Source organism: Pieris napi, chromosome 3 (assembly GCF_905475465.1).
Source record: "Pieris napi chromosome 3, ilPieNapi1.2, whole genome shotgun sequence".
Classification (NCBI taxonomy): Eukaryota; Metazoa; Arthropoda; class Insecta; order Lepidoptera; family Pieridae; genus Pieris; species Pieris napi.
Window position 1 is genome coordinate 6,309,477 of NC_062236.1, and position 12,691 is coordinate 6,322,167.

General features: G+C 32.1%; 1 protein-coding gene across 1 annotated transcript in view; it reads left to right on the forward strand.

The window, feature by feature from the left end:
- Positions 1–12,691, forward strand: part of LOC125063333 (estradiol 17-beta-dehydrogenase 11-like) — a 40,527-nt gene that overhangs the window by 24,543 nt on the left and 3,293 nt on the right. Inside the window, exons 3-4 of the mRNA XM_047669734.1 lie at positions 8,885–9,009; positions 11,168–11,278. Of these exons, the coding sequence (XP_047525690.1) occupies positions 8,885–9,009; positions 11,168–11,278 (236 nt within the window). The remainder of the gene's footprint in view (positions 1–8,884; positions 9,010–11,167; positions 11,279–12,691) is intronic.

The following is a 12,691-nucleotide window of genomic DNA, read 5'->3' on the forward strand; positions in this document are numbered from 1 at the left end:
AGACCAATATAAAAAAGCTTGTTCACGGAAATTATTTAAAAAATTCAAGTAAAAAACATGACTGAGACGTACTGAGACGTTGCAAGATGATTGTTAGATTCATACGGTGGAACTAATTTAAGATTTTCTAAAGTGCATTCGTCTTATATAAAATTGAAATAAGTGAAAGATAGTAATTTTGGGTTTGTTACTTAGATGTTTGTAAATTTAGTTGCATAAGTGTTTTTTTTGTTTTTGGTTGAAGATGTAATATGTACTTTCGACTTTCGGCTATTAGAGAGATAGTAGAGGTTCGAAGAGAAATCAAGACTTTTACAGTAGGTATCTAATATATATAAAAATGAATTGCTGTATGTTTGTCTCCCTAAAACTCGAGAATGGCTGGACCGATTTGGCTAACCTTGAAATATTTTTGGAATTTCATTGAAGGTTTGGTCGATGACATTAATGATGAATTAAAAAAAATTCTAAAAACGAAACTTGAATTTATCAATAAAAACTGTTCTTAGATGGGATGATGTCTTTTGTATTCTCAGAAATAAAACATTGTCACTTGGTTGTCATATATTTATGTATTGTCATATATTATCATGCTTTTAGAAATTTCGCGTATGAAATCCGATCTCTTTGGCATGTTTAAAAAAAAAAGGGTGCGTGTACTTATGTACGCGCGTAAGAAGTTATACTTCTTTGGCATTATTAAAAATAGTTTTTGATTGCAAGCAAATAATTAATTACAATTAAATAATCAAAGACTGGAAAAGGAGTCATTATAGTCAATAAAGTTCAGTTTACATTTGAAAAATTAAATAAATAAATATTTATTATTATTCTCTTAAATTAAGTGTAACATAAATTATATTATTATTCGAATGTTGTTTTTAAATTATGTCCAATGCCGTAGCCTCTTACGTGGGCAACTTCATTCTGTTAATTTTGTGTCACGGTGCGCGCACATCGTAAAATTTCACTCTCAAAAATTTTTCATAACGCGCCTAAAGACGTATAACTTCAAAAATTTATATTTTGACACAATAAAAATATAAATATACTAATGGGTCCCATGACGCGTTTCCATCTAGAAATTTTAGTTGAAAATGAAAATACAAGACGGTTTGATGCATAACAGCGAATTCATAAAATAAATATCTTCAATTTATAATATTTGTTAAAATTTATTTTGACATCTGAAGGCATTCAGTAATAAAACATTTTTAATTTGTATTATAAATTATTGCCTATAATTTATTGAATAAATTAATAATTTATTACTTATGAAACATTGTGATAAAGTCACATCAGACTAATAACTTAATAAAACCTGATAATACGTTTATTCTTATTTTAAGAAGTTTTCTATCTGTATCAGCAGTCCTGAGCAAATGGCGTTTGGAACCCTTAACCCTGAGGTGAAGCGTTCAAATTACATCTGGGCACCAATGGTTTTCCTGTCTATGTATGTGCGCATTTAACTGACTCGTACGGTGATGGAAAACATCGTGAGGAAACCGGCACAAGTCAAAAGTGAAAATCATTTATTCATACATATAGGTAACGCAATGTACACTTACGAACGTCAAAAAATATACATGAAATTCCTCTAATTTTACATTTACTGCCAGTTCTCAAATCAAGGGCGGAACGGAAAAGAAGAACTGGCATGCCTTAGACCCAATAAGTCGACGGCGTGTATCAAACCACCTACTTGTCTATTAAAAACACGAAATGATCACGACACAGATACCGAAATGTCGGACGAAAGGTTGTAGCAGTTTTTGACGTGATAACGTCTTTAAAATCGTTTTAGTCGGGTGACATGTTCAGAAACTTGTGTCACACCAAAACCTCACGAGCGCGATCGCAGGTATAACCAGAGAGAGACGGACCGATCTCCCGTCTCATCTCGAGCGCTGCCAGTCATTCCGTGAATGTATGAAGAAAAATGTATATCATAGTCGAATAAGTAAACTTGTCATTTTACACCCGAAATTTATCATCAAAAGTGTGAATAAAACGATAGATGTAATTTAAAATTTGAAAAAATTGTTATCTTCATTAATTCCTTACTTCCCAAAAACTTATATCACCAATAAGACGTTATCACGTAAACATCTCGATCGTAAACCTACTTTACAAACAACCAATATTTTTTTTTTCAATGAACTTTACCATGAGTTTGACATAGCAAATGACGCGGACGATTAAGCCTTATTTACAATATTTATGCCAAAATTTGATTCCCGGCCAAACAATAATTTTTGGCGAACGAAAATCATTTAGTTAAAATAGAAATTTTTATGAGCATGGCAATGAAACCTTAATAAAATATAAAAAAACAATTCAAGTTTACGGAAATTTTAGCCGTTGTTTTTGTATTTTTCCCAAAATAAAAATAATAATTAAATGTCAACAAAGTGTCCGCAATTATGAGTTTTTACAAACCGGTTTCCATATAAGGCTGTAACACAACTTATCTTAAATAATTTCAGATAAAAATTTCATTTAACGATATAATTGCCTTGCACATCTTATTCCTCTTGTCATTTTTGGAATCTGCGTGGTCCTCGTGATACATTTATAATCTCACTCTTAAAGTATTTTAACCACAATTAACTTATAAAGTGATCAATTATAGTATTAGTTTGTTCCAAACATGAAATATTAAATGCCGGCATATAAAAGTATATTTTTCAAGGTTTTATTCATAAAAATCAAGAAGTAATTTTAAATGTATAAATATTGTCTTATATGACGTAATATATAGGAAATCGTGTAAATTTTTTTTATAACTTTATTCAAATAGGTTAAGGTTAAGGTTGGCGGACTCAGTTTTTGAACTTAGACTCATAATTGGTCCGTTGTGCGAAAAGTCCTGGCTAATTTAGCCAGCCTAGCTAAGGAGCTAGGTTAGGCTAGGACAAGATTTCTGTGCTTCTGGCCTTCGAGAAGTCTCCTGGGCACTTCACAGGCTTCACGGAGCGACCTCCCTCCTCCGAGGATTTCTGCACGTTGTTTAGCCACAGCCTCGCATTCCAGGACTACGTTTGTGGCTGATTCCTCTGCACTGAAACGGCCTCTGCACAAGGGGCTGTCCGTCGCGCCTAGGACAAAAAAGATGTTTATTAAGGAGACAATGGCCCGTAATTGTCCCTATCATTGTTTTGAGATTAGTTCTATTTAAGCTTAGAAGTCGCTGTCAGTTGCGGGTTGCAGTCAAAAGGGCAAGGGGAGGAGCGGATACGGGCCAGCAGGCATAATTTCGAAGCCTCTTCTCGCAAGCTCGTCGGCAGCGTCATTGCCGAGAGAACCACTGTGTCCCTGTATCAACTGGAGGGTAACCCTGTTTGTCAGAGTTATGATAGGTGTATGTTGATGTTGAGAACAAGACAGAATATGCCAGCGCTTGAGCCAACTCAGTCAGGGCCGACTGATCATGTTTCTCTTCTCTCAATTGTAGTGTGTGTGCACTATAGTGTTTTTTTATCCATAGAGCTGCCTCCTGCTGTATGTGTAGGTCTAGAGGTAAGTACTAAGTACTTGATTTCTTCCTTCAGTTTTAGTTCAGTGTTGAAGAGTTTTGGACTGTACGATCCAACAACTCTTCGGTTTGTAAAGAGAATTAATTCTGTTTTGGATGGGTTGACAGATTGCTCGTGGTCATTGCACCAATCACTTTGAAGGCTCTTCTCATGAGGTCACATAAGATGCACTCAAAGCTCCCCGATTTTAGGATAGCTATGTCGTCCGCATATCCCACTGTGTAGAGATTGCCAGCGTTGAGTTCAGTAATAAGCTCGTTAACTACAAGGTTTTTATTCATATAGGTAACCAAGTACACTTAAGAACGTTAACAGAAAAGACGTTAAATTGATTCTAAATTTACTACCAGTTCGCGGCCAAGAAGAACTGGCAAGAAACTCTCCGCCACTCTTTTTAATCGCCATATTTTGAGTCATACAAATTGTTTGAACTGGAGCAAATCAATCCCAAGGATTAGGATCATTTAAATAATCATCAAATTTATAAAAAGGATTATTGGTTAATTCACGATTAACGAGATTTTAGAATTTATTCAGTGATAATTCTCTAATTTCGCTACATTATTATATAATCATGAAAATAAGTGAATAGGGTAACCCGTAACATACTTTTGTCTCTATGCTAAGAGGTATCCGTCGTGTTAGTACAGAAGTTTGAAACAAAATTACCATTTACACAAAGCGATAGATTTATTTACCACGCTAACTGAAAATCATTCAAAACGTGGAGTTACGCAATAAAGAAATAAGTAATAATATATTAATGTGTAGTACTCACGTAAAAACAATATTAGTTATTGTACAGTGAAACATCAAACAGATGCACAAATAGAGCTGGGATAGATGCTCCACAGAAAAACAACAAAAAGGAACAACTTCAATATTATATTTACGAATTTTTAAAAGGAAACATCAGCATTGCTGATAGATTCAAAGGAACCAGTAGAAACCAAAATTTAGTTTAATCTACAGCACATAGGTTCTTTTACAATTTTACAGGTTTAGTGTAATAATAATTTGATGAATCTTAGCGATTCCCACACTCTGTGCCTCAGTCTGCTCGATAGAAAAGGGTATTTTTACAAACTTTAATTAACTAGACACAGTTATTTATATTGATACTTAAACTAAAAATAGAAATTGTATACCTGAATATCTCACAAACCTTACATCTCTGCGAAAAAAACAATAAACATTTCTTGTAACAAGGTAAACTGGAAATAGCTATTTTGCAAGTGTTCGCTGATTGGAACAATCGCCAAGTGTACTGGGCCAAGATCAATTACGAAATAAGGTTTTATTTAATAAAAAATAATATTTTATTACTTTCCCCTGTGATTCATACTTTTATTTTATCATTAACTTGATTGTAATGTTTCACGCGCAAGTATTAATTTATAAAATAACAGCATAGTTAAATATTTATTATGTTTGCTAGATAAAGATGTACTTTGGCTAAGTTTTTTTGGAGAAATAAATATAAAGATAATCTTTAAATTATAAAATGTTTTGTGATCTAAGGTCATGTTTTTTGCTAAGAACCACAATTTATTACATTTACCCATTCTTTGTTTTTATATTATTTTAATGTTTTTTACTTTAAGCCATATCGCTAATGAATACCTACATAAGATGGATACTGTATGTCCTTGCATATGGGGTACAAAGGAACAAAGAAGGTATCAAATTGCCACTTCTTCCTTGCGTCTTTATCCTTCTGTGTTAAATTCTGTATTAAATTCGGGTCACGTACCATATGTCCTTATGATGCATTTGAAACTGATTACAGTTTTAAAATAGTGATTATGAGTCACCCACAAAAGGAATGTGCTAGTAAAATAATGTGAAAATGGAATAAGGTTTAATTGACAAAGTTTTATTATTATTAAGAAACAGGGTTAGAACACAACATATTTTGGTTCTTTAAATTTTACAATTACCTAAAGAATCCTAAATCTAAAAGCCTTAGTTACAAGATTTTCCTTTAGTTTTCGATAAAGGTATCGAAGCCAAAAACCTTCGTATTGAAGGCAATAAAAATAAATAATGGTTTTTGGCTTTTCAAATAATTTGTATAGATGATGTCATGTATTCTTACATGACGTATCTTCCGATTGCTAAAAAAGGAGGTACAAAAAATATCAAAGCGATTCGATTTTACGCGTTGTTCGTGCGTGGTTATATAGGAAGGTGCAGATTCAAACATGTTAATTTATGATCCGAGTCTACTACACTACTTTCAGCAAGTATAAATTGTATATATTTAGACACACAGCTGATCTTCCGTAGAAACGGTAGTTATCATTGAGGAGTGATGGTCACGCATCAGATCACAATCGCGTTACAGCATTCTTGCGAAATGAGGAAAGGAACGCGCCATTGAACAGTGAATCAAGGAATTTAATTGTAAACCTATGTAATGTATTAGTGGGTATTATATTACATATATTTAATTTAAAAAAAGTATAATTCAATATGTGGTATAACTCCCGATTTCAATAAATATAAATATTATATTATTATATACTAAACGGAACTATATGAAATTAGGAATAGATTGAGGAAATCGTTAAGAATGCTGGCGGCAGTATTACTGGTTATTTACTTAGCATTAATTAGCACGAGTTTAAATATCTTTCCACGATTTAACTCATTCAGTTAAGGACCTAATAACATCTTTTAACATGTTTATAACAACTGCAATTTGAGAAAGCTGTTTTACCGTTACACATAAACGTTTAACATAACATCTAATAGAACAGTTGTATGGCCAAAAATTTAATATTTAATTATATCTGCTAAAAAATATCCTAACTGTTATATAGTAAGTTATGTCAAGTTTGACAGTAGTAATAGTCTGTTCGTTAATATTGTATGAATACGTGATGGCACAGGCTCACATTGTAACATTTTTGTTAGTTCAATCAGTAACCATGGATATTTTCAAAAAACAAATCATACAGATGTTCTTAAGATTAATAATCCCAAATAGATTCCCAATCCCATTTTTTATTTTTCTTTATACTAAGGCAAAACGGGCTTTCGAAATTCCATACAATAAACAGATAGATTTTGATATTAGTCTCCTGCTTGTCCAGGAGACTAATATCCTACATTATTTTATCCTGTTTATTATTATATCTCTTTTATCTATAGTTTAATAAAGACAAAAACAAAATCTAAAATATATTTTTTTTTCAACGCGCGATTCTAGATGTCCAGCATGGCGTCCGTTAGATATAGATTATAGTAATCTTAGCTAGGGTAATTGTCTATGTTATTATCCATAGAAAGTTTATATCACCAGCCCACAATCTACGATGTCAGTGAACTTATTACTTTTTCTTGGAAGTAGAAAACAACAATGTAAAATACATAGAAATATTTTATAACTGTTATCTTTCAGGAACCTGCCCATTATCCTATGTACCTATCTTACGAATCATTGTTTTCACAAACAAAAAGCTTCAAGGCATTATTATATTATATATTTATTATCCATTATAACATAAAAAAGGCCGTTAAAGAAACCTTTTAAACATGTATGGGAATAATTTAATTACTTTTTATGTTGGAGATTTAGTATTTTTTGTAGGAAATTTAGCAATTTGTGTTAACACTCTTGGCGATGAAATCATATAATGTTTTATTAAGTTCGAAACAAATTGTTGCAATCTTTTAAAGAAGGTGCAAAAGATTATGTCGGTCAATAACATGTAAATTTATTTTCCAAAAATGAAAGTACCATATATTCATAAAACTCAATAATGACACTAAGGTCAAAGTATCTCGTTTCTAGTACACTAGGTATGTAAATTTGTTACTTTCAAATAAGATTCACGTACAGTAAAAAAAAAGGAATTTTTTGAGTAAAGAGAAAAAGTCTGCAAAAAGAAGGAAAGGAGAGAAGAGTTTAATGAGTAAAAACAGAACCTAAATGACTTATGGAAGCATGAATATAATTCCACGTTGTATCTTTATAGTATCTATGGTAATATTTACGCGGTAAAATACCGAGATGAGTTTTGTGATACTCTGTGCAGAATTTAAATTCAATACAAGATCCATTTCGAGCTAGTCATTTCTATTTGTGTTTACACCGCTAGCTCATTATAGTTATTACTTCTCATTTCTATGTAATGATGCCAGGAACTTGATCTCTAGATTTAAGTGTACGTGTACCTTGAATGAGAGAATGTCTTATCATAATAATTACTAATTTTATGACGGCTATAGAAGCGCTTTAATTGTTAGAGATTTTATTACTTTCATGTAATGTGAGTACCATTTTCGCAAAACAACGATACTAAATGAAAACTTCAGAGTTACTAAAATATTTTATTTCTACATTTCTAGCTTCTCTTGAGGTTACTATTACCTTCCATTAGAAAATATTACTATTTGCAATTTGTTTCAATAATTTTAGTAAAAGGAAAGTTAGAAAGATATTAGGTTACATCAAGTTTAGTTTTTGTGTATATTTTTTTTTGTTTATAATTTGAATTTTATTGTTTTTACAACGAGAAAATGAAAAAAAACGACCATCGCAATAATATCGTTTCGAGTCTACTTGGAAATTTTTATCATGCATATTTAAATAAAAACATGAATTCCAGTCATTCGCAATAGGAAATCTGCCAGATCCCCAGGAATAATAGTCCATTAACGCGTGCAGGGTACAAACGCTCGAACTCGGGGTTGATAATTGCCCAACCAGTTGAACTAAATCTAATTTTACTAATCTATCTAAAACTGAAATTAATTACAACCATATTTTCGTATGCAATCGATGATTACATACCAAATATTTAATAAATAATCTATTTGAATATTCACTTCCGTGGTATGCCTAACATCAAGTTGTGTTGTATAAACACTTTTATACTACCGTAACCAAGTGTTGTTCAAATACAATGTGTAAGGCAAAGACAATAGCTATTATCAATCGCGTCTGCGATATATTTTCCGCCGTAAGGTTTAGAACATCATCAATAATCATAAACCTTTTAATTATTACGTAGGTCTTTAATAATCCACCACATCGGCAAAGTGTGTTTCTGGATGATACAAGATATGGACTCTTATAAAGACATTTCGGTTATCTGACGTTGTTTTCCATCAACAAAAGAAATAGAAGAAATCAATTGGTCTACAGCCGAGGTTTGAATGCGTGACTTCAGTCTTAAACCTTGCTTGTTGGTAGTACAAATGTTAAGGCTAGGCTAATACTGCACTTAAAACTAAGGTTTTAGGTTAAACGAAGGTTTAGAAATACAATATTCTGCGTTTGATAATTTGACTTAAACTCTATTGCTTTTATTAAGATATACATAATATTATTTCAGGTTTGGAAGACACAGTGAAGTTAGTCAAAGGTGTCGGCGGCAAATGCTTCGGCTACGTAGTAGACCTGGCTGCTCGTGATGACATCTATCGGGTGGCTAAACAGGTCAAGAAGGAAGTTGGAACTGTAAGTATAAGAGGGAACACTATTGCCGGCTATTTGGATTTCTATTGAATATGTTATTCCCTTACAGAAGCTCTACCTAGTGTCTATGGAAAAGATGCATATGTGTCTTAAAATAAAGCAAGAAATATAATATAATTAATTACTTACTTATACATAAATTAAAATCGTTACCATTAAAGTGTTTAGTTCTAAGCTAACCTGCGACCGTAATTTATCTGAATTGTTCACGCATACTACGTGCGCCCCGTTTAGCGATAACGAGCTGGCCGCACTACTCTACCGTCATACAGTTTTTAACTATGTAATACGGAGGGTAGGTGTTAAACTTCTGCGTCACAGCAATTTGCCAATCTTGTTGCCCATTTAAAATGTTACAAAACTGATTCACACGCAAGTATTAGTATGTACAATTACAACATTGATAAATATTTATTATGTTTTCTTGCAATTATAAAGATTTACTTGACTTTTTTGAATAACAAATATAAACTACTCTGAGAGAGTTTTAAACGATAATGATTCGTTCGTGCCGAAGAATTATATATGTAAATCTTAGCGTGGTTACGCCGTACACTTATTGCAAAACAAATTGTTCTACGCAGACGTTCGTAAAACTCATACAAAACTACGGAATAAGTTTAATATTTGGTTTCTCATTTAATGCAGTTAAAGTTTTTGCGTAACGTTGTGCATCATCTGATAACAAAAACTGCATGATAACAATAAACAAGTTTGTTATGACGCTGTCACGTTACCTTAATAATAAATTAATTTGAATTTATAATAACTTGGCTGAGGCGTCAAAATATTTATGACTAATTTAACGTAGTGGTTTTTGCCATGTTTGTTGTACGGGTGTCGGACGGAAAAACTGGGAAATAGAACAAAAATTTGTCTTGTGTTTTTAAAGAAGTAAAGCAGGAGTAAAAAGGAAAGATAAATAAAATTAAGCCATATTAAAATAAAAACAAAATTAAAAGACGCATACACCACATACCGAATGGACGGGTCATATGATGAGAGAAAAGAATCGTAACGGAGTGGTAAACGAAAGAGAAGCAGACAGATAAGAAGATGGCAGAACGATATAGAACGCCAATATTGTAAATAGAAAGGCCCTTGTCGAAGGACAGCTGTAAATAAATAAGTAACCGTTTACTACTTTGTAATAAGTATACATAGGGACTAAATATTATATTACATTATGTACATTTACTTTATTATTTAGCATGGAAGTAGTACCTACATATGGGTATAAGGAATATCGTTTATATTAGCATATTTAACAATAAGTCGATTTCAGTACCTAATAAAACTTTTTTTGTATTGAAAATAATCTCTAGAACATGACAAATATAGTTTCAACAGCAATCATTTTTTCAGTATGAAGTTAGACATATTTGGCTGCGCTCAAAACTGTGACTTGAGATACGAATCTGAGTTTTCGTAATGACTACCATAAACTTTTTATGACTACCATAAGAACATTCGTAACCAAAAGAGTATTTTAAGTGTTTATCGCAATTCACACTTTTTGTTATTGCATTATACAACTACAGTGGAATCTCGATAAGTCGAAATCCTCAGTAAGTCGACTCGAGTTGTTTAGACTTTGTAACTAGAACAAAATGTTATTTTCACTACGAAGTATTGATATTACATATTTATAATCTATGACTCGAATTTCAATATTTTTTCAATATTTATTAACGTCTTACTTGGAATTCCCCGAAATAATAGCAATAAAATCCGAAATGAATGTTTAGTTCGGGGCTTCTTATATATCTTAATATTGTGTTTGTCTTGTACAAGTGCAATGAATGAATACATTCGTAAAAAAAATATATACTACAAAACTTAAGTTGAATTGTTATTCAAATTCGACTCTACCAATCTAAAAATACACTTAGAAGTCGAAATTTCAGCAATTAAATCATATGTAACTCGAAGTTCTTGTTAAGTCGAAAACTCATTAAGTCGAATTATTTTGCCGTTCCCTTGACATTCTAGTTATCGAGATACCACTGTATATATATATATATCCAAACTGTGGGTAAGGCCCATTTGCAGTTTGAGTACATACTTCACATATATCACTCGGAATATTCTTACGGAATCTATGAAGATCTGCTAGTTGTAATAATTATTTAATTTGCAGGTGTCGCTCCTCATAAACAATGCAGGAGTGGTATCGGGTCAGTATCTTTTGGAGACACCTGATCATCTCATTCAGAGAACCTTCGACGTTAATATCCTAGCACATTTCTGGGTGAGTATAGTTTTGAGTCAATAATTTCATCATCATTCATTTCAATAGCAAATAAATGTCCTATATTGCTTTGAATACATGTCTGCAATCTTAACATCTCTTATTCAGAATATTTGCGAGAACTTTTTTTTTTAAATGATTTCGTTCAACAGTCTTAAATATCGACTAGACTCTGACTTGGGTCTCCCAATCTTTAGAAAATAACCAACGTACTTAAAAATATGAATTATGTAACGTGCAAAAACCATTGACAATAACATTAATTATTATTAGACCCAAAATAATATATGCAAATACAAATTGTATAATATCGAAATTATCATAATATACAAGTTTTTTTTTTACGGTTCAATCTGTTTTTTCGTCATTTTTTACTTAAGATTTAAATATAAGCACGTAATAAATTATTTTCCTTAAACACAAAAGCTCATTAAAAAATTATCGTGAAATCGAATATATTTTTAATTTAACAAAACCTGTTAACTAAATTCCACAGTCTAGACTTGAGAGATGAATTATTTGGGGAATGGATCACTTAAGGTTAATAACCTGAACCGAATTAAGTTTTTAACCGATTCAAAGGCTATGTATATAAGTACGGGTGCTACTTGCGATGACTGATCGATCTTAAATTCGTGTATGCGGCCATATTAGTTTTTTCGACTATGTATTTGCGTGTTGTTCTCACTTGGCAATTTAAAAGAGTGGCGGATAGTTTATTGCCAGTTCTTCTCGTCCGTTATACGCCCTTGATTTGAGAACCGGCAGTAAATGTATAATTAGAAGCAATTAATATGTATTTGTATGTATTGACATTCATAAGTGTACATTGAACCTAAATGAATAAATGTTTTTGAATTATGTACCTTTGCGTATATCCGGTTATTTTTTGTTTCGGGTTGGGTAGGTATGGAAGACTGATCAACGCATTCGAAAATCATTTACACAACTAAAGTAGAAATGTGATTTTTAACAAATATGCATTCATGCGTAAATAGATTAAAGTTTTAAACAGCTAAAACACCAAGTAACATTGTTGCGCTGCAATAAAATTTATAAACATTGCCTTTACTGGAGTACTATAATATTATTATATATTAAATAAAGTTTATGTTATTATTATATTCATTACTGGCACACGACCTCCGAAAAAGTGTCTTCCAAATTCTTCCACTTGTCTCTAATCCATGCTATTTTTGTGCTTCAATATTCCAATCTTTCCTAGCTATCTCTTTATTTCATCTTCCCAGGTTTCTGGTGAGTATCCCCTTCCTATTATGCCCACTAGGCCATTCTTAGGACCTTTTTGGGCCAGTCTGCCATCGCAAACGGGCAGTGTGACCCCGCGTAGGTCACGCACTGCACTTCTTATGACAATTTATCTAACTACGTAACCTGAGTTTTTTAGTTATT